The 26078-nt window shown below is 40.7% G+C and overlaps 1 protein-coding gene and 1 pseudogene across 2 annotated transcripts in view; both read right to left on the minus strand.

Moving 5' to 3' along the window:
• Positions 1-372: 372 nt before the first annotated feature.
• Positions 373-26078, minus strand: part of LOC125413147 (OX-2 membrane glycoprotein-like) — a 47445-nt gene continuing 21739 nt past the window's right edge. The window contains exons 5-7 of one of the 2 annotated variants that reach the window (XM_087900391.1): positions 14235-14307; positions 8752-8865; positions 373-4160 (exon numbers count right to left, since the gene is read on the minus strand). In XM_087900391.1, the coding sequence (XP_087756517.1) occupies positions 4091-4160; positions 8752-8865; positions 14235-14307 (257 nt within the window). In that variant the 3' untranslated portion in view covers positions 373-4090. The remainder of the gene's footprint in view (positions 4161-8751; positions 8866-14234; positions 14308-26078) is intronic. The other variant, XM_087900407.1, reaches the window with a different exon arrangement.
• Positions 9557-13958, minus strand: LOC148122969 (OX-2 membrane glycoprotein-like; annotated as a pseudogene).

The raw sequence follows: 26078 nt of genomic DNA on the forward strand, positions 1-26078 counted from the left end.
TTGGTTCTGGGACACATAGAACCATCCACCTCTCCGTGGAATACACCCATTTTTGTCATTAGAAAGAAATGAGGAAGATGGCGCTTGCTGCATAACTTGAGAGCCATTAATGAACAAATGCACCTCTTTGGGCCTGTGCAGCGAGGACTCCCAGTGCTTTCAGCTTTGCCCAAAAATTGGAGTCTGGTAATAATAGATATTAAGGATTGTTTTTTTCTATTCCATTGCATCCTGTTGATAGGCCTCGCTTTGCTTTTACTGTTCCTTCAATTAATCGTATAGAACCTGATAAACGTTTTCAATGGAAAACTTTGCCCGAGGGTGCGACACGCACTCCTTGTCCAGCAAGAAGGAACGATCACAAAATCAAGATTCCTTCTCCATCACAATTTATTGGAGCACTCGATTGAAAAGGGGAATGGGGAAAAGGGATGACGAGAGAGAGCAAAAAACCCAAAGGCAGCTGCTTTTCTAGGGTGAGAGGCTCGAATGCTGATTGGTTGATGCCATTCTGCTAGGGCCCAAGGCCACAGGACAGGTCAGGGAACCAAGTCTCTGAAATGCAAAACAAGGCCCCAAGCACACTGGCCTGCACGGCAGCATCAAAGGATTTGTATACCTCCAGGCTGTAGGACCGCTGGCACTATCTCGCCAAGGCGACATCCTGGCGGCTCCTTACACCAGGGTATGCCCAATAGTCCGACAATCTGTCAGATGTTTGTGCAGGAGGCTCTTAAACCGCTTCGTGACCGTTTTCCACGTTTGCTTATGGTTCATTACATGGATGATGTACTTATATGTCATGAGGACTTACAGGTCCGAAAGGAAGCCTACCCGTTGCTCGTTAAAAGTTTACAGCTATGGGGTCTTCAAATAGCCGCTGACAAGGTCCAGATTGCAGATACTGGCCAATTTTTAGGTTCTGCTGTTCTCCCTGAAAAGATCCTACCTCAAAAAATAAAAATTTATAGGAACGATTTGCGAACGTTAAATGATTTCCAAAAGTTGTTAGGAGATATTAATTGGCTGTGACCATTTTTAAAAACCCCCTCCGCTGATTTGAAGCCATTGTTTGATATCTTGGAAGGGGATACTCATATTACCTCCCCTCGGGCCTTGACGCCGGCAGCAGAAGCAGCCTTATTACTAATGGAAGAGTCCATTAAGGAGGCACAGCTATGCCATATTGATGAAACTCAACCATTTGTTCTATATGTGTTTAAAACAAGAAAGGTACCCACTGCTATGTTATGGCAGGATGGACCGTTACTGTGGATCCATCCGCATGCTTCTCCTAACAAAAGTATTGATTGGTATCCAGCCGCTATAGCTCAAATTGCCCTTAAAGGCCTTAAAATGTCTGTTAGTCATTTTGATAAGCATCCAGCGGTTATGATAGTTCCCTATACCTCCTTTCAGATACAAACTTTGGCCGCCGCCTCTGACGATTGGGTCATTTTGGTTACCACCTTTTCAGGAAAAATTGATAATCATTATCCCAAACACCCTCTGCTGCAGTTCGCTGCATGTCATCCCATTATGATTCCCCGAGTTATGTCTTCTGCCCCGCTAAAAGACAGGATGACGGTATATACAGATGGCTCCAAAAATGGTATGGGAGCCTATGTTATGGGTTCTAAAATATATACAAAAAACTTTTCTGCCACCTCACCCCAGGTGATGGAATATATGATGGTTTTAGAGGTTCTTCAAGGATTTCATTGTCCCCTTAATATTGTTTCTGATTCTGCCTATGTGGTTAACGCTGTTAAATTATTAGAGGCCGCTGGAATTATAAAACCTACTAGTACAATGGCAGCTCTTTTCCAGAGGATACAGAACTGTTTACTAAATAGGAAGCTCCATTTTTTATCACACACATAAGAGCACATTCGGGGTTCCCAGGCCCCATGAGCTTGGGTAATGACCTGGCTGATTGCGCTACGCAGCTTGCTGCGGTAGCTCTTGCCTCCCCATTGCAGACCGCTAAAACCTTTCATGATAATTTTCATGTTACAGCTGAAACCCTGCGCAAACATTTTTTACTTACCAGAAAAGAGGCTCGCGATATTGTAACCCAGTGTCACAATTGTTGCCAGTTTCTTCCTATCAGACACACTGGCATGAACCCCAGAGGGATTACGCCTCTGCAAATATGGCAGATGGACATGACTCATATCACTGCCTTTGGAAAACTTCAATATGTGCATGTGTCAATTGACACATGCTCTGGCGTTATTCATGCCACACCACTTACAGGAGAAAAAACCTCTTATGTCATTCAACATTGCCTTGAGGCATGGAATGCTTGGGGCAAGCCCACATCTTTAAAAACGGATAATGGGCCTGCCTATACTTCTCAAAAGTTTAAACAATTTTGTGCACAGATGCAGGTCACCTACATTACAGGCCTGCCTTATAACCCCCAGGGGCAAGGTATCATAAAACGAGCACATCGCACACTCAAATCTTATCTACTTAAACAGAAAGGAGGAATATTGAAAGAGTTGCCCCCAATGCCAAGAGTGGCCATTGCCATGGCTCTGTTCACTATAAATTTTTTAAATCTGGATGATAATGGCCAAAATGCTGCAACACGACATTGTTCAGATCCACAGCAGCCCAAAGATTTGGTTAAATGGAAAGATGTGCTTTCTAATGAATGGAAAGGCCCAGATCCCATTCTATTGAGATCCAGGGGAGCTGTTTGTGTGTTCCCACAGGATCAAGAAAGCCCATTCTGGGTGCCAGAGAGACTGACCCGAACGGTGAAGAGTGACCCACAACACGTGGACTCGCCTGAGGATTTGGCTTCTGTTCCTCCTGCCATTTTGCGGATGGATGACAGCGATTGTGACAGAGCACCGATGGGAGATACTCTCAGCCTTCCCAAAGCCGATACCAGTCAGCCATAGAATGGCGATGTTTCCTTGGTTTTTTACAACCAATAAGACTCTGGGACTCCCCTACCTCCCTAGAGATGATTTATAAGCTTGGCCGAAGGATTCCAGTCCTAGGTCGTGTCCTTCATCTCCTACTTCAAAGAATGGGTGGGGATGGAAATGTTTGGAGCAGCCCTATGCTGTGGAATAGTGTTTCTCGTCTGGATGGTCTGCTGACTCAAATCCCAAAGTCGTAGGGACAGAATGCTTATTTGCACAAGCGCTGGCTGCCCTAGAACAGGGAACCTCTACTGATATATGGCTATCTATGTTGAAGCAGTAAGGTTTATGCCAACCAGCTCCTGCACCCCTAGGACAATGGTCCATGGCACAGGATGGAGTGCTTGGCTTAGCTAGCCCTGAAGGTTGTCGAGCTAAAGAGCATCGCACAGAGAATGGCCCTTTCTGAGAGATATGTCGCCCTGCATAAGGGTTTCCTGCCACATATTCCCTTTCCCAGAAAAATGACAGAGGGCAGGCCGGATAAGTTCCAGATGTCATGAACCTAGGGACAGATTTCATGCAAGCCCATTATAATGTTTCCACTTTGGGAAGTGTGACCTCTATCTTTGCCTTCTGAGGGAGTTGCCTTTCTGCAAAGAAGTAAAAAAAAGGGGGAGATGTAGAGGACCGCAACCACATACTCCATTACAAGATGGCGCTGGCATCTGGTTCCACCGCCAGGTGAACTTGGTAACTTTCCACTACTGCGTCCCCGCCTACTCCCGAGGCATCTTCTGGGATAATAGACAGCGGACCAATCCATGGGTGACACGTCCGAAGCGAGGACTGTTTCATATATAAGGGCTGGATTCCCCTCATCCTGGGTCCCCGCCATGTTAGCTTATGCTCTCTCTCTCTCAAGACGCATTAAAGCTTCTCTGCAGAAGGATCCTAGTGTTCCGCGTGGTTCTTGCTGGCGAGACGGTAGCGTGGGGCATTCATGTGAGTTTTGTTCATGTTAATTTAGAAGGCTTGATGTCCTTCTTTCCTTCTGGCTCTTTTGTTCTTTCTGCTTCCTCTTCTGCAGGCTTCCTTGAGCTGTGAGGTAGTGTGTGTATCAGGGGCAGGAGGGGAGGCATATTGATCAAAGTATTCCATTTATGGCTGAGTGTTCCAAAGTCTCTCACTGTCCGGATAATGTGTGTTTATGAATCTCTATATTTGTTCCCACCTTTCAGGATAAGTTCTTCTGATGATGGCAAGCAAGGCGCTGACCTATGAGAATAGCAGAATATCATCAGGATTCATTTTTTCATGACATTTCCCCCATTTTTTGACAAGTATTATTTAGTTTTCCTTTAGGTTCCTGGGCTATATAGACTCAGGTTCTTGGTTATCAAAGTTGTGTCTCGTAAGGCTCCTGGAGACTAATTTAAGTCAAATTAGTAATTGGTTCATTACTCCCACAAGTTTTGTGCCACCATTGTCACAACATACCTTGCAAACAACACACAATTGTACATAAAGAGTTTGTGGCTAGTTTTTGTATATACATTTCTCTTTTGTTAGCATGCACAATACCTTATTGAACCAAAGATGTTGGAACATAGGGATGAAGGTTATATAGTGGTGAACAGACTGAACTCCTTGGCTCAGGAAAAGACTGCACCAGTATGCCTGGCATTTGTATTTGGGTTCCGGGGATAGAATTCAAGTCCTCAAGTTTTCAAGGTAAGCAGTTTAATTACTACATCATTTCCAAAACCTTCAATCTCCTTTCCATGACAAAAATTCAAAACATAATCAGAATAATAAGATATTTCTTACCCACAATAATATCCTTAATAGCCAGCATTTATCAAATGGCATATTTAAATATTATTTTTAAACTCAGAAATAAAAGAATGTTTTACCTCATATTCAGTATAAAAGTGAGATAACAAAGTTGGAAAAGAAAATCCACATTAGTATTATTTGTGCGCAATGACCACGTCCTTGGAGACTATCAGAATCAACTGAAAGACTGAATCTGTAGTTTACCGGTGATTTCAAACAAAGTTAACTTAAAATATTTAAGAATTTTCCTGCCACTAACAGCCAGCAAGATTTCACTTACAAATGAGGACTCATTCATGACAGTGAACAAATAAAAAGAACCAAGACATTAGTTCAGCAAAACTTACAACACTTGCATACAGAGAAAACTGTAAACTTTCCTAAAAAGGAGAGACTTGATTAACCATATAACAAAGATGAGGTCAGACAAAACACATAAAAGGCCATCAGCCTTGCCAAAGATCTCTATAGTGAAAAAAAAATCAAAAAACATCAGTCAAAGAGATCCAGGAAAATACACACACGAAAAGGTACCCTATATTCAGAGATGGGGAAATCCAATTATCAGAAAACCTGCAGTACTGAAAGTGATCCAAAGAGTTCATATAATTTCAATGACACTCTACACAGAACCAGCTAAAGAAGTCAAAATTTTCCTGGATTAGTATAACCTTATCAATAATCAGAAGGCTCTTCACCCACTGACTTCAAAATATACCATGGAGCTTTAGTTACTCAAAACGGCATGGTCACAGACTCAAAGACCAGTATCACACAATATAAACACTGTGATAAACCCAAACATCTACAGAGAACTGACTGACAACAAAGGTGATAGGAACACACACACGTAAAGAGCAGAGGTTGTGGCAAATAATTTTGGGAAATTAGACAACTCATATGTAAGGGGATAAAATTAGAGCAATCTCTCACACAAGTTGCAAGAACCAAATCAAAGTAGAGGGACAGTTCAAATAAGTGATTTGAAATTATGAAACCATAGTAAGAAAACTATAGATAAATACTTATGAAAGTGAGATGGGCAAGGTCATTTCAGATGAAATTCTAAATGATCAGGAAACAAGACCAAAATACACAAATAAATTACATAAAAATAAAACATTTCCTGTCAACAACAACAACAAAAAAAAGTCAATAGCATTAAAGAGACCATGTACAAAAAAGAAGAAAATATTTGCAAACTACCTGACACAGGTTGTATATATGTAGATAAATAAGGAACTTAAGAACTCAATAAAAAAATAAACTACTTGATTTTCTGGGCAATAAACCTTTAAAGACATTTTTCAAGGAAGGCAAACTACATGACTAATAGTTAAAAATTATAATTAATATCACTATTTATCAGGAAAATGCTATCAACACAATCAATCAGAAGATAACACCTTACCCCAAAAGAATAGTTACTATTAAAAAGACCAAAGAAAAATATATGCAGATATGGAGAAGGAAACCCTTGCATACTGTAGGTAAAGTATAAATTATTATGGCCATTATGAAAAACCATATGAAGTCTTCTCAAAAAGTTAAAAACAAAGATATTATGAAGTCAAGCTATATTATTTCTGGGTTTATATCTAAAAGAAAAGAAATAAATATGTTAAAAATGTTGAGACATTTGCACTTCCATCTTCTCTGTAGCACAATCACAAGAGATGAGAAATAAAGCTAGCACTGCCTAAAACTGATGAACGAAGTTAGAAATAGTTATACTCACCTTTGTGATATTATTTGGCCATGAAAAAGAAACCCTGTCATTTGCAATAACATGGATGGAACTTGAGGTGTATCCATGTCAAGTAAAATAATCCAGGTACAAGAAGACAGATACTATGTGATTTTATCTAGATAAAGAATTTTTAAAAATCATACCATTGAGTAGAGTGGTAGTCACTAGAAGCTCATTTAGTAGAGGGTAGGAGGATGAGGAGAGGTCAATAGTAGAGTGAGTTAGTACAGGGTAGAAGGGATAAGGAGTGGTTGATCAGAGAGACTGTGTTTTATATACATATATCTAGCAGTGAGCCCTCTCCCATTAATCACTAATTAAGAGAATGTCCTACAAGCTTGCCTAAAGCCTGATCTTAAAGAGGCATCTTCTTAAATAAAGTTCCCTCCTCTCCTAAGTGACTTTAGTTTGTGTCGAGTAACATAAAATTATCAAGCATAGATAAGTCTTTCCTTCTACACTTTCTTCACCTGTCACTCAGAAAATCTTACCATACTAAACATAATCTTAATCCCCGATCATCTTTATTTTCCGATCTACACAGTTATCATTTGTCTTCTGACTATAGCACTCTCTTCAACATGTTTCTTCATTATTCTTTTGTAAGGCATCTCTTCCACATCCCAGTAAGAAAACCTTTTAGATTATAAAATCATACTCTCACACTGTTTTGGATTATATATTTCTCCAGATTAAGATGGTATAGAATAACAACACCACCCAACTAATTTTTAAATTTCAAGAATGTCTAGAGCAAATCAAATCACATGGTACCATTTATGTCTGTAGTTTTTACTTTTAGTGCCTGAACTTTCTTTCTTATTCCCCTTAGCGTCCCATCATGCACTGTTTTGCACCAGGGGAGCTTGATATATTTCTTATATTACCTCTTAAAAATAAGATCTCAGTTTCACCTTCTACCTCAGATGCACATATCTCAGGCTTTCATTCTAAGCCTTTTTGTGGCACTCAGGTACTCCATCCCACCTGTCCTGGGCCCTCTGCTGTCTCCTGTGAAAATCTGTTCTCAATAAAGAGCTTTGTTGGAGAAAGCCACTTGTTGGTTCTCAGATAATCAGCCCCGAAATAATCACAAAGAAACTATATTCATTAAATCACTGCTTGGCCCATTAGCTCTAGCTTCTTATTGGCTAACTCTTACATATTAATTTAACTCATTTCTATTAATCTGTGTATCTCCATGTGGCTGTGGCTTACCAGTTAAAACTCCCAGCGTTTGTCTCCAGGGGCTCCATGGCTTGTCTCTGACTCCACCCTTCTTTCTCCCAGCATGCAGCCTAGCTTTCTCTGCCTAGTTCTGTACTTCCCTGCCATAGTCTAAAGCAGTTCTTTATTTGTCAACGGTAATAACAGCATACAGAGGGAAATACCATATCAGAGTCTTAACGTGGGACTAAAGAGATGACTCAGCAATTAAGAACATTTATTGTTTGTTCAGATGGCCCTGCTTGAGCTCCCAGCACCCATCTGGAGGTTTCATAAATGCCTGTAATTCGAGTTTCAACACCCTATTCTGGCCTTCACAGGCATCAGACACAAATGTAGGGCCCAGACACACAAAAGCAAACACCAACATACATAAATAAATATGAACAATTCTACTACATTTTTAAAACAGAAAAGAACCTTACATTTAATTCATCATAAACATAAATGTTTGCTAGTGCTCTGTTGACAAAGGTTTCTGTCCCACCCAGTCCTTCAGTCATTCAGTATTATAGAAACACATAGAGGTCTACATTAATTATAAACTGATTGGCCTAGTAGCTCAGGCTTCTTATTAACTCTTATAACTTATATTAGCCCATAATACTTGTCTGTGTTAGCCACGTGGTTTGGTATCTTTCTCAGCAAGGCAGTCACATCTTGCTTGCTCTGTGTCTGGATTTTTCTCTGTCTGGGTGACAACTGCAGACTAAACTTTCCTCTCCCAGAATTCTCCTGTTCTCATTGTCCTGCCTCCACTTCCTGCCTGGTTGTCACGCCTATACTTCCTGCCTGGCTACTGGCCAATTAACATTTTATTAAACAAGTACAAGAAACAAATCTTTATAGGGTAAAACCATTGTCCTACAGCAATTCTCTACTTTATAACTCTCTGATGTCAGAAACTACAAAGCATATAGAAAAATGAGTTTTCCTTCACTAACATCTTCATGATAGATTTTTCCAGGCTTCTTGGAAATTTTAAAAATAATATTTCCAACTAGCTCTTCTGTACCTAATGTCTCTATTACAGCAAGTTATCATATAACTTACCGTTTCTTTTTGAAAATAATATGGAGAGCAGCACAATGATGATAAACAAAATGAAAAAGAGGATGATGAATACAATTACAATTATCTTCCAATTTAAAAAATAATTCATGGTACCTGAAAAGCACAAACCAGAACATGTTATTTCCCTGGCTACCATGTTTTGCCATCTTGAGGTCTCTAAGTTGTAATGTTTTGTGACTGATTACAACTTGACATTCAAATTTACTCTATAAGATGTTTTCTTATTACCCTGGAATGAAAAGTAAAATTCTTCATAGTAGTTTCTTCTTAGGAAAGTACATGCCTTTAAGAAAGGCACTAGGTTCTGCCTTTGACTGTACATTTTTTTTTTTTACTATTATGTTCCATTGAAATGCTACACAGCCGTTTTAGGAAGGCAGACAGGATTTAACATGAAAAATTTGACACTAAAAGTATAAAATCTTGTCTGAAGGCATTTCCAATAAAGCACAAAAACTACACATGGACTTTCACAAAAATCAGGAATTCACATCCCTGACATTTAACACAAAAGTAAGCAAGGCAGAACTTTAACTGAATTGATAAATTACTTCTTTAAAATATGCACTTATTAAAAAAATCAAAATTAACCATGATAACACATCCAAGAGATTTATAGAATATACTTTGGTATTTAGGCCATATAATACAGTTTCTTGATTTTTAAAAATTGTGCAGGAAAAGGAGTTGGTCAACTTCAGTTTTAAAATACAAACATCACACAAATATGCATCGGTCATATTTTTTGAGAATCCTTAAAAACAGCATTAATATAAAAATAGTTCAATGAAAAGCAGAAATAATATTAAAGTGACCTCTAGTGACAAGAACTTATGAGGAAATAAACTTAGAAAATATGTAATATGAAGAAACATATGGGCTCTGAAGATGAAGATGATTTGTGAAACAAAAGACAAACAAAGACTTTTGAGTTGTGTTGACAGGAAGACATTCTACATGAGATGAGAAAAGTTCTGAATTCATTGATGGTTAGTAATCCTCTTTGGTTCCTGGGTTAATGTGACCAAGCCATAAAGAAATATGTCAAGAATGTTACAAACTAAGTCATTTTCCCAGTGTTTACTGTCCCCTTTGATTTTGCAGTCAATTCTACTTATATTCTTGATTTACTGGCAGATAAACTATTTTCTCATCATATATGAGGGTCACAACCAGGTACTGGAGGCCCAAGGACCTCACAGTTTTCAAAGAGAAGTTGTATAATTTAGTGATAGTCACTGTGGCATTTGGGTACTCTTCTAGCGTGAGCACTAGGACTTGTGTAGGGTAAATGGAGATGTCAGGAGCAGGCTTTTCCACAGCTGAACAAATGAAAAATAAGGAGATCTTCAGAGCCAGGAACAGTATGGAGTTCAGTTATTAATTCAGGAACAACTGAAGCGAGGAGAGGAAAATGAAATTAATACAAAGGTATGCCATACCAAATCCTCTGCTGCTAAAGAAAGACTTTCCCTCAATTTTTAAAAGACACATAAATGCTGACAACATACTCCTCTTAGATACCTTCCCTCACATGTTATAAAAATTCCAATATCATTTCCTCTGTTCACTGGCTGCTGTCTAAGTTTCTGTGCAACTATAAATTATATGATAAACACCTAACACTTCACACTTACAGCAGTACAATAAAGAGCTCTGGTATTCTTATTAGTACTGGGATGTATTGCTTATTTGAAGGCTGGGAAACCCTAATTCCCTTAGACTTCACCTTTCCTTGTCCTTCTAGTTATCTCTTTCTTTTCTCAAATCTTCTCCTTGCCTTAATGACAAAATTCTGATGCTCTTCCTGGATCTTCTCTCCTTAATAGAATCCAGTACAGTGTAATGAAAGGATGTCATGTGAAGTGGAAGAAATTCCTGCCTCAGAACACAATCTCCAATGGCCTCCAAGATTTTCTCCTGTCTAAATAATCTGGATCCATTAACGTCAGTTTTTTATTATCTAACTTTCTTTCTCTGGACAAGGTTCTTAAATATTATAACTCAACTATGTCTACATCCATTTTGGGACCTGGAGAAAGGTCTTACTTAGAATGCTAAGGCAGGTTTGTTTTATATGACTGCCATATGGGAAGGTATTAAACAGACACATACAGCAGGCTTCATCTTCAAATGTCATTTTTTTTTTGGAGAGTTATGAAGAAGACACTGAGTTCCAGGACCTTGCACTACAGCCTATTTACATATGGTGGAAGAATATTTTCTCCATATTTATGGCTGTAAGTAGTAATATTTTGTGACAAAATGTCTTGGATTTTCTGCCAAGTAATTTGCTCAACATTTTCCAGGCATGTCAAAATTGTAGAAGATGGTCCCATTTATCCCTAGGACAGCTCACTCATAATCATTATGCTTTACCCACAGTGAAGACTTTGAAAATAAGGTCCAATGTTAATAGAAATATACTTCCATGGCATATTTCCATATCACTGTCTCTCTGCTTTATTCTTACTATCTTATTTATTTTACTTTATTCTTACTATTGTACTCAGCAGAAAATGAAGTAGGGTGTGATAACACACTCCACACTGAGTAAGCAGGATTGTGCATTCAAGAAAAAAAATATGATGCACAGTAGAGACTGTGCCTCAATAAAAAGGAAAAGGGCTGGAGATGTAACCTGTGTACATTATCAATACATTTTGCTGGGTACTCAGTAGAAACCCATTGGCTTATCTTATCACAGAATGTAAACATTTTCTCCAAGCAGAAGTTTACTCCTAGCACATATCTAATAGTGTGAGTATGTGTTCTCCAAAACTCCAAATATATGAACAGTTGTTTATTGAAACACTATCTGTCATGATCAAAACACAAATACAAATCAAAAATATATTTTATGTCTCACTGCAGTACATAGGCCCACACTCATCATAATAGGGGCAGAAGACACTGGACTCAGTATCAGGCTGTTTTTAGAAAGGACATGAAGGTGGGATAGGAGGTCAAGGTGAAACCAAGAAGAGTTAGAGGAGGAATGGGGATAAATGTGATCAAAATTTATCATATGAAAATTTCAAATAATTAATAAAATACTATATTAAAAAGAATAGATTGCATAAAAAAGTTAGAGTACTGCACAAAGGAATTCATTCAACAATGAGGTTAAATAAACTACATTTTCTCTAAAAATGTAAATAAATTCTACCAATATGATGGAATCAGAAACAACTGAATACATAAGTGATCATCTTTTATCTATTTTTATGTCAACAACAGATAAAATAAGCCCATAGGATGCCCTACAGCTGAATTTACAGATGTTTGTGCACCTCAAAATGTAGGTGCTTGAAACAGAACTTGGAGCCTCCAACAGAGTATGGCATTCTTTCAACTCTTACCTACAGAGTCAGCTCTCTAGACCCCTCACTTGAATTCTGAAAACACTGGTTATTGCCTTAACCTGAAAAAAGCTAATAGATTAAATGCTATTAAGTCAATCACTTGAAATGAGCAGTTAAAATAACACAATATTTATTGAATTCTTAGATTAGCTTATAAGGATAGACAAATCCATGAAGCAAATTATTTATAGGCTTATCAATACAATAAAAAAGTGTTAGTGGTCAAGAAAAGACTCAAATTGGACAGTAGTGACACAGTCCTTTAATATCAACACTCAGGAAAGAAAAACAGGCAAATGTCTGTGAGTTCAAGGTCAGTCTAGTCTACAGTGGGAGTTCCAGGACAGTCAAGGATATACACAGTGAAACCCTGTCTCAAAAACAAAACAAAACAAAACAAAACAAAACCCAACAACAACACACAAGAGCCTCCAAAGAAGTAACTCTCAATCACAAAATGTGTGTATGCTATTTGACTGTAAACACGGGCACAATTCAAAGGAAATAAGAGATATTGTGAAGAGATCTTTTGCTTCTAGCTGGTCTGCTATCCTTATATTTATATAAAACAAACTTATAAGAAACTGTAGTTTGAGCAAGTTATACATACCTCAGAAGCAGTATGCTTGCCTACATTCTCACCTTTTTTGTTTGTTTGTTTGGCTGTTTTTTGGATTTTTTTTTTAATTTTTATTAAGCTCTACATTTTTCTCTGCTCCCCTCCCTACGTGCCCCCCCCTTCAATTCTCCCCCAAGGTCCCCATGCTCCCAATTTACTCAGGAGATCTTATCTTTTTCTAATCCATTGTGGATTAGATCTATGTAAGTCTCTCTTAGTGTCAACACCTGAGGCAAGCTTACAGTTTAGAGAAACACTGTGTTCATCAGTCAGTTCTGTGCCAAAGCTTCGGATGGTTCACAGGACTGTGGTCTTCTAGCAATATTTGCCCTTCCTGCACCTCAGCATTTCCATCTCAGAAACAGGCTTGACATTACCTGACTCACAGTGTTGGGAAAAAAAAATGGTCATCTGACAGTTAAAAGTCACCACAAACATTTTTGTTTCCAAAGGTAGGTTGTCCCTGCCTTCCGGGAAGGACTGAACACTACATGTGAAAACCTAAAGTAGCAATAAACAAAAAAAGTAACAACCAAGTTGCCCATTCACTGATTCCACCACAGCCCCTATACTGTCATTTGCTCCCAGGTTCTCTTTTCCTTCATAGCCAGAACTACTTTCTGATTCTTAAATTAGACTAGCTTGTAACGATAGACAAAGATATGAAACAAATTACGTATAGGCTTGCCCACATACTCAAAAAGTCTTTATGACCAAGAAGAGCCTCAAAAGAAGTCAGTCTCAACATTAAAAGGTGTGTGTGCTATTTGACTGTGAATAGAGGCATAATTAAAAGGAAATGACAGATTTTTGAAGAGATCCTTTGCATCCAGCTGGTCTTCAATTTTTATTACATAAACAGAAATATATAAAACTATAGTTTGAGAAAGTTGTACATACCTCAGAAACACTATGTTTGTTTTTATTCTCACCTTTATCTCATTTTTTAGTCATTGTTTCAAATATGTTCATATTAAATGTTTTGCTAGCTGTACAATTATATAGGTGTATGATTAACACACAAAAGTTATCAAACATTTTTGGTTACCTCTTGGTATAAAAGAAATGTCCTGGAAACTAGTGTGTATTTAACACTGACTTATAGAAAAAAATCTGAAGAAACAAAAAAATAGAGTTACCTGATTCTTGTACAAAGACGGGAAACATGAGAAATGGAGAAGGCAATGAAGTGAAAAGTCCATTATATCTAAGGATGAAAGTTTTCACAAACAGTCATAGTGTACTTTCCAGCTGGACTTCCAAGTCAAACTGGCTTTCGCTTACCCTAATCCGAAGCTCCCCATCAAAAGGATTTAATCATTAACCATTGTAAAAGCTAAGCTTAATAACAAAAGAGGATGGCCATTGCTGCTTCCATTGCTGATGGTCCTGCATTCTATAAGAATGTGATTAGAATTTTCTGTATTAGAGTTTCTGTATATCTCTCAGAACCCTCAATTCCATAATATTTACTTTACCTTGATCTGTGCCCAACAACATGCCGCAAATCAGGGTGTAGGTGGACAGATTGCAGAAAAGTCTCCTGAACACCTAAAGACAGAAAGCAAATGATAGAAATGAGGGATTGCATTGGGACAGAGTCAGGGAAGTGTCCTTGTATTACCTGTTTCAGGAAATGTTGGACTCCAAGTGTTTATTCACCAGAGTTGAATGAAAACATAACACAGGGCTATACATGGACTAAATTTTGCATGTCCCCCAAGGTTTCAGCTCCCACATATCAGCAAGAAGCAGTGTTGAGAACCCAGTACCTCTATCCCTGTCCTACCTGCCATCCCCTTTAGTTGTCCCACATTTATAATAAGAAAAAGATTGGAATATTAGCATTCAGACTTTATGCTGGCAGGATGCACCCACGCAGTACTTTGGCTAGTCCAGGGTCCTACTACTGCTATGTCACTAAGTATGTACGAAGGGACAAAGGTCCCTTTAAGAGACAAACTCTGCCCACTCCCTATCTTCCCCCCACCACCTCACCTTCTTCTTTCTCTTTCTCTCTGTCTTTCTCTTTCCCTCCCCTACCCCTTTACCCTTCTCTCAATAAACTCCTCTTTTAAGCCTTGCCTGCATGCCATATTTCTCTCCCACCACCATGTTTTGGACCCACTTGTTGTAAAGTTCTCTCTCTCCTGTGTAATCACAACATTAATGCCTGACTCAAAGAGGCTTTCTCCTTGTTCCTTTCCACCTGCAAGGATCTTGGGCCCAGACAGACAGTCCACTTCCCAACTCCCCACCCACTGAGATAGTCCACAAAACTCCCTCTACAATTGATGAGTTCCCCTCCCCCCAGCCACCTCCTGCAGAGCTACAGCTAGTCCCTGTCACTGACAATTTCCTCTGGCATTTCCCAGGAGCAATGCTTTCAGGCCTAGTACCCTAGCTCCACCCTCACTGAGCCATGTCTTAACTTCTCTGACCTATGGGTCCTTTCAGGCTCCTGCCCTTTGGGCTTTGTGCTTTCAGCTTTGCACCTTTTTGGCTAATTCCCCTTTCATCTTCATGCCTTCACTCTGTGTTCTTGGCCCCTGTCCTGCTAAGTCAATGCCAGTAACAGTCAAGCTGGAGGACTCTCAGTAAAACAATCCTTCACAACCTCTCAGCTTGGATACAGCTCTTCAGGCAGATCCTTCACTAATGTCATTTTACTCATACCTCATATGTATCCAAAAGACAGTCCTCACGTGCTCAGAGATCTGGGGAATATGGCATTTAAATATTTAATTCAAAAGCCTTTTTTGTAGTAGAAAGACAGGTTGGCTCCTGGCATCAACCCCATTTCCTCCACAAAATGCAGATGGACACAGAAGAGCTTATACCTGTAACTTGTTTCAGAAGTGGCAGTGCTAGCCACTGACCAAAACTGCCTTTCACTTCAGTTGCTGTAAACCTCTTCAGATCATGGACAACAGGACACTGAGGAATTTACTGCCTCATTTCCCAGGGCAAGGTAGGCTGGTCTTTTTACAAACTCCTAATCCACATGATCTTCTGAAGCCTGTCAGGCCCTGCAATGGACACTGTTGTGTGCCCGTTTGTCTTCTGTCTTCTTTGGAGGAAGCAGAGTGCTGCTGCTAGGAGCCAACCTGTCTATTTTTGTTATGAAAAGTTTTTTAATAATTAAATATTTAAATATCACATTTCCCAGATCTCTGAGCAGTTGAGGGCTGTTTATTAGGTATAACTACAGTATAGAATCTATCTGGAGAGATGGGTCTGAGCTTAACCGTACTGGTTCTTAACAGTTAAGATTTACACTCATAAAAAGGCAGAAAGAAGAAAAAAAAAACTGCTTGCACTATAAGGTTAATGACAGAACTAACAATAGTAGAGAACAGTTTAATATATTTTAAATGAGGGTTGGATTAAATATAAGGCATTTTAAAAGTACATACGAGTTTAAAACATGAGACTTATTGATTTTGTAGTCTGCAATGAGATGTAATGAACAATTATTACACACAGCTTGCCACTGCGCAAAATACATGTAACAGAGTCAAAAAGAGGAATTTAATGAAAACTGGGGGATAAGGCAGGGTATACTTCAATAAAGATGGAGGAACTTGGTTACCTGACCTGGCTTTCAGTGAAGATGGCAGTAAGATCACCCATGTAACAAAGTTAACACTGGGGAACCAGGCAGGTAATACTCAGTAAAGATGGTGGAACTTGGTCACCTGACCTGACCCTCAGCCAAGATGGTGGCGAAGTCACCTGACCCTATTCAAAATGGTGGCAGCCACCTGTTGTATGAAAAAAAGCCACAATTTTTGAGATGTAAGGATTTTTAAGCTTAATAAGAGAAACCTAAAGGCGTGATCTGCCCTGTCACTGAGCCGCCATGCCACACCACAATCCACAGAGGGGAGTAAAAGCCTAGAACTGAAAAAACTGCACAATGCCATGGCTAGAATTTAAAAAGCTGGCTGGAATTTAAAAAAAAGACGGGAGGCCGCCATGGGTAGTTGCTATCCACAACCAAAATTGTGAAAACCCGCGAAACAGCAGCACCTCAAAGTCTATAAGGGAATGTCTTCCCGTATAGGCGGGGTGCAAATCAGCGTAAACATCCAGGACTCTTGGACTAACATCCTCTGACCGCGAGTGGGTGTTATGGCCTAACTGGATCTGGTCGGGTGACTCAGAAACCAGAGAGACATGGCGCTACTCCGAGCAGCATTTTATGACGAGGGAAGAAAAATGAAAAGAGAAGAAATGAAAAAAAGATGAAGAAACTGAGGGACCCTGGGTCCCCAGTCGAATGCACTGTACGGGGAGTGTACAGTGTTAACGCAGGATGACTGAACCCAGGTCAGTCCAAACATGATTCCAGTTAAGGGAATCAACCATAGCAGAATGAGGGAGACTCACTGATTGAAGCCAGGAAGCCGGTAGTGAGAGTAGAAAAAAAATCCCTGGTTCAGGATCCTGACCCTGGGAAAGGAGTTTCGGGCAGCAGCCCCTATCCAAGTCACGGCACCAATGTTATGATTTTTTTAGAAATGCTGCAAGATCCCCAGTGACAGTAAGCAGCAGAAATGCTGTAGGCCCCCAAATGGTGGTAGTGGGTCATGTGGCAGCAGGCAGTGGGCCCTGGGAGCCTCCAGTGCCAGGCAGAGTGGCTATGCAGCGGTGGGCTGGTCCTGGCAACAGTGAAGTTCCCTGACCTGGAGAGCTGCCAGCCCCATGTGGTGGCAGGCTGGTCTCAAGTTCCCAGAGATGAGCGGCATGTGGGCAGGTGGTGCACAGGAGGCACAGACACATCGTACAGAATAGAACTGGATATTTATTAGTTGAGTTATAAAATGGGAAGGAAAAAGGGGAGAAGTGGGGGAAGAGAGGAGAGAGAGAGAGAGAAAGGGATGAGAAAAAGAGGACAAAGAGAGAGAGAGAGAGAAGAAGGGGGAAGAAGGAGAACTCACAGGGCCAAAGGGAACAGAGAGAGAGAGAGTCAAGATGGGGAGAGGAAGAGAGGGGCCACAGGGATGGGTGTGGCTTGTCTCTTAAAGTGAGGAACAATCATAACAAATACTAATGTGTCCAAAACTTTTGTTTTCACAAACTCAAAGAATTCTTGCAAATTCTAGGTAGTCGACTTTGAGGATTCACCTTGAACAGATCACAAGCACCCATCCCTCAATTACCAGGCCCTAAGATTCCAAGCCTCCCCACATTTCCCAGTCCTGACTCCCTCCCCCTCAATCACAAGGACCTAAGGAAAAAAAGGTTTTCCTAAATTTAGCCTTGTCCTCTGCACTGCCAGAACCTCACCAGGTCCATGAGACACCAGACAGTACCACAGAATCTAGACACTAGTGAAGCAACTAGCTGCCCAAGGACATGGCAGCACCCCAGCTTTCTTTGGTTCCCCCGAAGATGATCAACACCCCCAATCAGCAGAAAGCAGTCTCGAGAACTCGGCACACTCATTCCTTTAAACTGCCAAGCATAATTCCTCACTTTTTAATTTAAAAAAAGGAGGGAGGAATGTTAATATCCAGACACACCTTGGCCCTGCCCCCTTGGGAACCTGACCTAGTGCATCCCACTTTGTTCCCTACATCATGCCTGCATGCAAAAAGTATCCTGTCCCTTTAAGGGACATGCCCTGCCTATTCCCTCTCTTCCTTTCTGCCATTTTTCTCAGGCAGCAACTTTCTGTCTCCCTCTTTCTATCTTTTTTCTCTTTTCTTTCTTTCTCTCTCTTTCTGTCTCCCTTCCCTATTCTTTCTTCTCTTCCTTGTTCCCTTTATCTTAATAAACTTCATACTCAAGCTGTGTCTGTACGGCATCTTTGTCTCCTGCCTGTGGTCCTCACCCACCATGGGACCATCCAGGGTCCCTCTAGTGCTGTGATCATAACACTCAGGATGTGGGGAGGGAAAATACAGTGTGATACTTTCATGGTCCTGGTAGTGTGAGCCTTGCTTTAAAGCTACCATTGTCAAGAGCAAAATCTTGAACAAATTGGTCTTCTGGGCCAAACTGCCTTAAGTTAATACAGAAAGTACAGAAAATGCAGAAGTCAGGCAACTTACATTTGCATTTCTTAAGTTGCTTTTGTTTAACTCTGTGAAGTTGTGTCCATTTGCCTGTCTAAAATACCTGGTTGGTCTAATAAAGAGGTGAATGGCTAATAGGTAGACAGGAGAAAGGATATGTGGCCCCATGACAACACGGGAGAATAAATAGAAGGAGAAATCTGGGAAGAGAAGTTTATGGAGAAAGTGAAAGAGGAAGACTCCAGGGGCCTGCCACTCAGCTACACAGCAAGTCATGAAGAAAGAAGTAAAAAGCTGGTATGCAGAAATAGAGAAAGATAGAAGCCCAAAGGCAAAATATAAGTAGGATAATTTAAGAGCGACGGACTAGAAACAAGCCGAACTACGCCCTGGCATTTATAAGTAATAGTAAGTCTTGTCCCTGTGATTTATTTGGGAGTTGAGTGGTGGGCCTAACTCAAAGAGCCAAAAGAGTAAAAAGAAGAAAAAAAATACAACCAATAACATTTTGTTACAACTTGGGACTCAAATTTCCATAGGGCCTGAGAAAGCGTGAAAACAAAAACAAACAAACAAACAAAAAAACAAGATACAACTCTTTTAAGAAGTTCTGCTGTACAGCAGAGCAGGTAAGCACTTTTGTTTATGGTAAATAGCAACAACAGCAACAACAAAATTAGTAAAACAACATTTGCTGCATGCATTGCCATTCTAGAACTCCCGGATATTGAATTTGGTTCCTGGTTATGCATCTCTGACCAGGCTGAAAGCCTTAGGCTTGGCTTTCACTAGTAATTGGGGCAGAGGTAGCCACTAGAGCCATGAGGAGGACTCAGCTATAGCTTAGCAGTTGAAAATTTGTTCACACATGGGCAAAAAACTAGAGATATGCAGTAAAAGAATTCCTGATGGAAATAAGAAAACTCTAAACATATCCCAATGCGTTTTACAATGTGTGCAGTCTACAGACAATCACAGAATAAGAAATAGTTAAAAAAATAAAATCTTTAAAGAGAGAGTAAAAGTAATAGAAAAGAAAAAAGTCACATAAAGATGGGAAATACACGGGGAATCTGGATCCTATATAGTATTGTGTTGATTCTGAATTTTTTGATGGCTAATAAGTAAAAGAGAGCTGCTGGCAGTTATGGGCTTGTGACCAAGCCTGGGAAAACTGACCCTACCTAGATACTTTAGAGCTAGCTTAACTTTAAAAAAGAAGTCAAAAATGTATTTTTCAGTCAAGATTAAAAATGTTTTGGAGAAGAGCTTTTGGTTTTGTTCCCACAGGAGAAAAGAAGCTATGGATTCCTTCAGGAATAATATGGATCAGGTCTGAACAAGGGAGACCACCTGAAACTTGACAAGTGATATTTAACAAAGAAGGTTATAGATAGTCTTGCAGTACTTGGCCATTATCTCAAATTTTCTCAGAGACCCCTAAAAATTCCTTTGCCTGCAGACAGCAGGACACAGTCTAGAGAAGATGATGCCCACATTCCAGCTGTTGGAGGTGGGTGAGTGGTCTTTGGTTACTTGTTGGGTTACAGATGCCTTTTATCATTTACTGGAAGGTAGTATATTAATACTAATTTAAAGTTATTTTGTATACGTGTTTCTACTCTTGTTTAAGGTATTGTACTTATGCAGTTCATTTAAAAATGTAAAGCAAAGTGCCAGATTTTGAAAGCTATTATTATAAACTATTTAGGATAATAAAGAAGCATAGGTTAGTAGTTAGTCATCAATAACAATAAAAGTTGGAGATATGCTAGGCATGTTTTCAAGATCATACATATAAGTTTTGAATCCCTGGTTTTGATGCCTGTCACACTGATGTAATAAGCCAATCAAACCAAATTATTAAATTGAAGTTTAATCAAAAGAGCAGACTTCTTAAAAGAATACAGCCTCCACAGTACCTGTTCTGCCTCCCCCCTTTCCTGCTCATAGACACCACTTTCAAAGGGGCTTCAACTCTGAAGTCCCCTAGGGACTTCTGAAAATTTTTCTTTATATTGCTGAGACTGTTCTCTATCCTTCCTTATGCTACTGGAGAGCCAGAAATGTATTCTCTGGCTCTGCTGCCAAGAGTCAATACATTTTAAAATATCTTAAAGTATTTATCTTCAACATATTTTACCTTATCTTAAGGAAATCATAGGGATAGACTATGGTATGTTGGTTCCGTAGTATTTTTTTTTATTTTTTTTACACATTTTGCCTTTCTCACACAATGAAACCAAAGTCCTAGCAAAGGCTGTAATAAGAAAATTATTATCTAGCTTTTGTAATGAAAATAAACTGTGTTTTAGGGCGAGAGAAAAAGCAGATGCACATATAAGACTGAAGAGTGGGGCCTGGGTTTGGTGAAAAGCAAAACCACAGAGACTGGGGAGCAAGCAGCCAAGCATGAGGCTTCACTGTTAAAAATTCATGTAGTATTTATTTATTTTCTCTTCTGGTTCATGCAAGATAATGGCTGCCTGTTTCCCAGGAAGGGGAGGGAATTGCTGGGTGTTAACCAGGGCAGACCCAGGCCCAAGTGGATCCCAGATGCATTAGGTAAGATACATTATTTAACCCCCCTGGAGCCTGGGGAAAATGACAGTACACTCTCAGGGTTAAATGAAGCACAGGTGACAAACTGAAAATCCTAATGCTTCAATATCTGAAGCTTCTGAGTACTGACAGGATATTACCATGGAAAATTCCACACCTGCCATCGGGTGATGGCCATAGTCACCGAAAGGAACTGCATAACCATGCCATTATCTGAGGGTCTGCACAGAAGATCTACATGAAACAGGAATGAATTTCCTGCTTAGTCTTGGGCCCCACTCCCAAGAGATCTCATTGTGCATATGCAAATGTTCACAAATCTAAAATAACATTCTGATGATAAAAATTCTAGGATCCTGTCTGCTGCAAAAACAGCAGTCATATCACAGGGGTAAGGTAACAATTCCATGGTTAAAGCACCAGCACAGTGTCCAGAATTTATCAGATGCTAAAAGATGAACCAATCAAGAATTGACTAGAGAGCCCAATCATATAGACAAAGAATTCCTCCAGTAATTCTCAACAAGAAGGTAGATGTTCATTACAGCCTGGGTCTTACCTGACAGCTGCGCACCTACTAGGTATACAGATCTCATTTCCCAGTTCTTTCTACGTCTGAATTTTTATCTTCATTGCAGCCACAAGGACTTGGAAGAAATGAGCCTCCCCCACACCCGCCCGTTTATTTGTAAAACAGAAAAGCAATTCCTTGTTCAAAGATTAAGAGCATCTGCTGGGCAGGAGACACCAGCTCATATACCGCCATTCTCCTTTGTTAAAAAAGCAAAATCTGGCCTGTGGTCTCGCCAGTCCTATGAAAACAGTACCTTGGGTTTAACTGCATTTAGATTTCCACCCAATTCTACCAGTTTCGTGTGTATAAAGAATAGGGTGTATGACCATCCATCCTTTTTTTTTTTTTTAAGTTTATTAAAATATAAAAGTTTCCATTTTCGCCCCTCCTCCCAACACCCTCCCACTCCCCCCACTCCCTCTCCTCTTCCCTCTCCATCCCTAAGAGCAGTCAGGGTTTCCTGCCCTGTGGGTAGTTCAAGTTCCTCCCCGCTCCCTCCAGGACCAGGAAGGTGAGTATCCAATCAGACTGGATCCCCAAAAATCCAGAATATGCAGAGGAAACAAGTCCCAGAGTCATTGTCAATGCTTTTTAGAAAGACTTCGGGCCAGCCACATTCAGAGAATCCAGCCTCCTCCAGAGAATCTGGTTGGATCAAGCGCTCCTTCAGTCCCAGTCAACTGGCCTTGGTGAACTCTCATTAGATCAGTCGCCTTGTATCAGTGGGTGATTGCTCCCCTTGCGGTTCTGATTTCCTTTTTCATGTTCTTCCTCCTTCTGCTCCTCCTTTGGACCTTGGGGGGCTCAGTCCGGTGCTCCAATGTGGGTTTCCGTCTGCATCGCCATCCATCGCCGGATGAAGGTTCCCTCTGATCTTGCCCTCCCTGCTCACGTTCTTCTTCCTTCTGCTTCTCGGTTGGACCTAGGGAGTTAAGTCCAGTGTTCCAACGTGGGTCCCGGTCTCTATCTCCATTTATTGCCAGATGAAGGATCTCTCTGGGAAGAGCTCCTCGACACCCATCCTTTTAAAAATTTCTGTCTTGTAAATAGTACTGAAGACTCAAAATGTCGGCCCCCTATAAATATCCTGGTTTGAACACGACCACGGAGCGGACAATCTTTTCTGAAGGTTGCTGCAGCACTATTGGATGATGCTTCGTGGCTTCCCAAGCAAGGGTCAAGAATGCACCAAACAGCAATATCACTGGGCTGTGCCCTGATGCAGATTAAGGACCAACACAAGGGTTACCCAGCGCTACCCTTCCCCTTCTGGGAGTCACAGAGCACTAGCCATGTTTTCCTCACAGTGGTATTTGCAGCCAAGAGCAAAACCTCCCACCCCGAGGGACCCGCGATTTGGGGCTTTCTCCTGGCCTATGTTCACTTAGGCAGTCCCAAGGCCCGAAGATCCTTTCTCCAAGGAACAGATTGCTGTTCCTCCCTAGCTGACTTGGCGGGCTCCCGAGAGCCAAAGGCTCTGAATAGCTCATTCCGCCCTCCTTTGATCCACTCAACGGACTGCCCATCATTGCTCTGGGCCACAGCTAGACAACAGCTTCTTGGGGTCCTAGCTCCTCCACTGTGAAGGTAGCAACATCTGTCAGCAGTGGTATTCAGCAATTCAGTAAAGCACCATCAGTGTAGCCTCCTATGCAGATGCGGACACGCCCTCCCTCCCACCCCTTGTCCCCACCCCTGCCAGGAATCCAGGTCTTGCCCTAGCTTCTGTTAGAGTAACTGAGCAAAAAGGTAGAAGAATCATTCTATAGATTTTGTTTGTTTGCTTGTTTTAGATTTATTTCTCTTTCTTTTTTTACATGAATGAATGTTTTGTCTTCCTGTGTCTGCTCATCAGTAACTAGGTCTCCACTGTCTGGAACATAGGCAACACCCAGGAGTTGAGTGTTTAATCTATGTTTCACTCATATAACCAGTGATCAGAGAAGAAAACAGATTCACATATTAAAAATCTTTCTTCCATTTCTTCTTTAGCCCCATGATGGGGCAAAGGCAAGCATGAAATCAATCATTTTAAAGTTTGGTCTCTCTCTTCTGGTCAGGTGATCAGTCTTGTCACTGAGATTGACTTCGCTTGACTTTTCTCTTTGCTGTCTTCTGTCTATAGCAGGGGCAATTCTACTGCCCCTCTTCGTCATCCCTGTGCAATGGGAAGAGGCTCCCAAGCATCAGGACCAGTCAATGCTTTCCTCTCAGGCTTCCTAGAAGACAGATTAACTCAGAGCAAAGAAACCATTAGCACTGTGCACTACAGAATCCCACAGCATAGAATACAAATGCGCTTCTATAACAGAGACTCTAAAGTACCTGTATCAATCTCCTTGAAGTCAGATGACCTGGGAGTTAGATGGGTTTCAGTTCCAGGTGCCACTTGTCTATGAGAAACCCTATAGTCAAAAAAAAAAAAAAAAGAAGAAGAAAAGAAAGAAGGAAGGAAAAAGAAAAGAAAAAAAGAAAGAGGAAAAAGAAAACTGGGTCTAGAGAGATATACCGGGAATTAAGAGTATGAATGATACCCAGAATACCTTGGTTTGATTTCCAGCCCACAAAAAGATGATCACATCCTTCTGTAACATCAATTCTAAGAGAATAATGGTCTCTAGGGCATCCTTGGGTACCAGCCACTCTTGTGACACACAGACATACATGTTGGCAAAACACCCATATGTAGAAAATAAAAAATTAAGGCATTAAAAACAAAACATACATGTATATTCTGCTATGCTTCAGTGATTTTTAAGAAATGGAGCCAACATTCAGTAGGCAGTGTGACTGCAGATTTGCTACAATAAACCTCCTATGGAGTCCTCTAGGGACAGGAGCGCTACTCAACTGACAGAAGATTTTGAAGAAGAATAAAACAGAAAGCTTCCTCAAATCCGGTCTCCCCTTCTGTTTTCCAGAGTGTGCCGTTATCCAATATCATATCCGACCCTCAGCTTCCCTTCTGTCGGAAGCGATGATAGTTTCTATATGCAACTGCAAGCCCAGGAGGTGCTCTGTCTACTCAAGCCTTGTTCCCCGAGACGCGGCCTCTTAAATCTTATCACCACCAGGTGGCACTTGAGGAACAAGTTTGACAATGAATGGCGCTCCACCCAGTATGTGCTAAGGCTTGGCAGTTGAGCCTGTGTCTTCTGGGTGGGTCCCAGCTGTGACAACCCTCCCTGAAGATGTTCCGTGCCCCATGTGAAGTTTTAAGAGAGTCTCACAAAGAGCATGGGACGGGGGAGGTGCTTAGAACCGCACTTGCAGGGCTTCAGCCTGTCTTTTCCTTTACTCAAGGGCTTTGCAAGTTTCAGTGTGTAGGGAGCTCCCCAACTAAGGAAGTCCCTTACTTTGCAGCCATAGTTGTGGCCAGCAGGTCACCCATTTATCTTCTAACATCTATCGTCTTTTTCTCCCTGTTTAGTTTTGGAACTTCGGTCCGTTATCACCATGGACAGGAACACGGGGTTACAGAGCAGGATGGTGAGCTGGGGGCTGGAGGAGCAGCTAAGAACTACATCCTGATGCATTGGCCAGTGGTTGCCTCAAGAAAGGTAACCAGGCTTAAGAGAAAGTAGACTCTTAGAGGGGAGAAAGCATAGTTCATAAGGAGGTGTGATTCACTACGAAAGAGCTTAACGACTTGATTAATTCATTCAAAAAGAAGTCTAGGGAATATGGGGGGGGCAGGGACGGGTGTGGATTTTAAGGGTATTGGATAATGGCAAAAAGAACATAAAACTGGATCAGCCTGGTTTTATTGATGTGGCTCCTCTGAGTCGATATTTTAGATTTAATGTGGAATTGTGCTCAATTTAAAGGAACTGGTGGCAAAAGTTAAAAAAAATGGTGGCAAAAGTTTGTTTGAATGCTTGGTTGAAGCATTTGTTAAAAGATGGCCTACTGGAAAGAAATTGGAGAAGCCTGATACCCCTTGGCTTAGTGCTGATGAAGAGATTTTAGGCTCAGGTAAATTGGAAAGCTGGAGTGGGTACACTGTTACAAAACCCAATCCTCCACAATGGGAGTCTCAGAAGACATGCCCATCACCAACCCTATAAGATTTAAAATTGTGATGGGGGCACCAGCGCATTTGAAGTGCTTTGCTGACATCCTTCTTCTTTCCTAGAACTTCGGCGTGGAGATGCTGCTATTTG

This window comes from Myodes glareolus, chromosome 2 (assembly GCF_982192425.1).
Source record: "Myodes glareolus chromosome 2, mMyoGla1.1, whole genome shotgun sequence".
NCBI lineage: Eukaryota > Metazoa > Chordata > Mammalia > Rodentia > Cricetidae > Myodes > Myodes glareolus.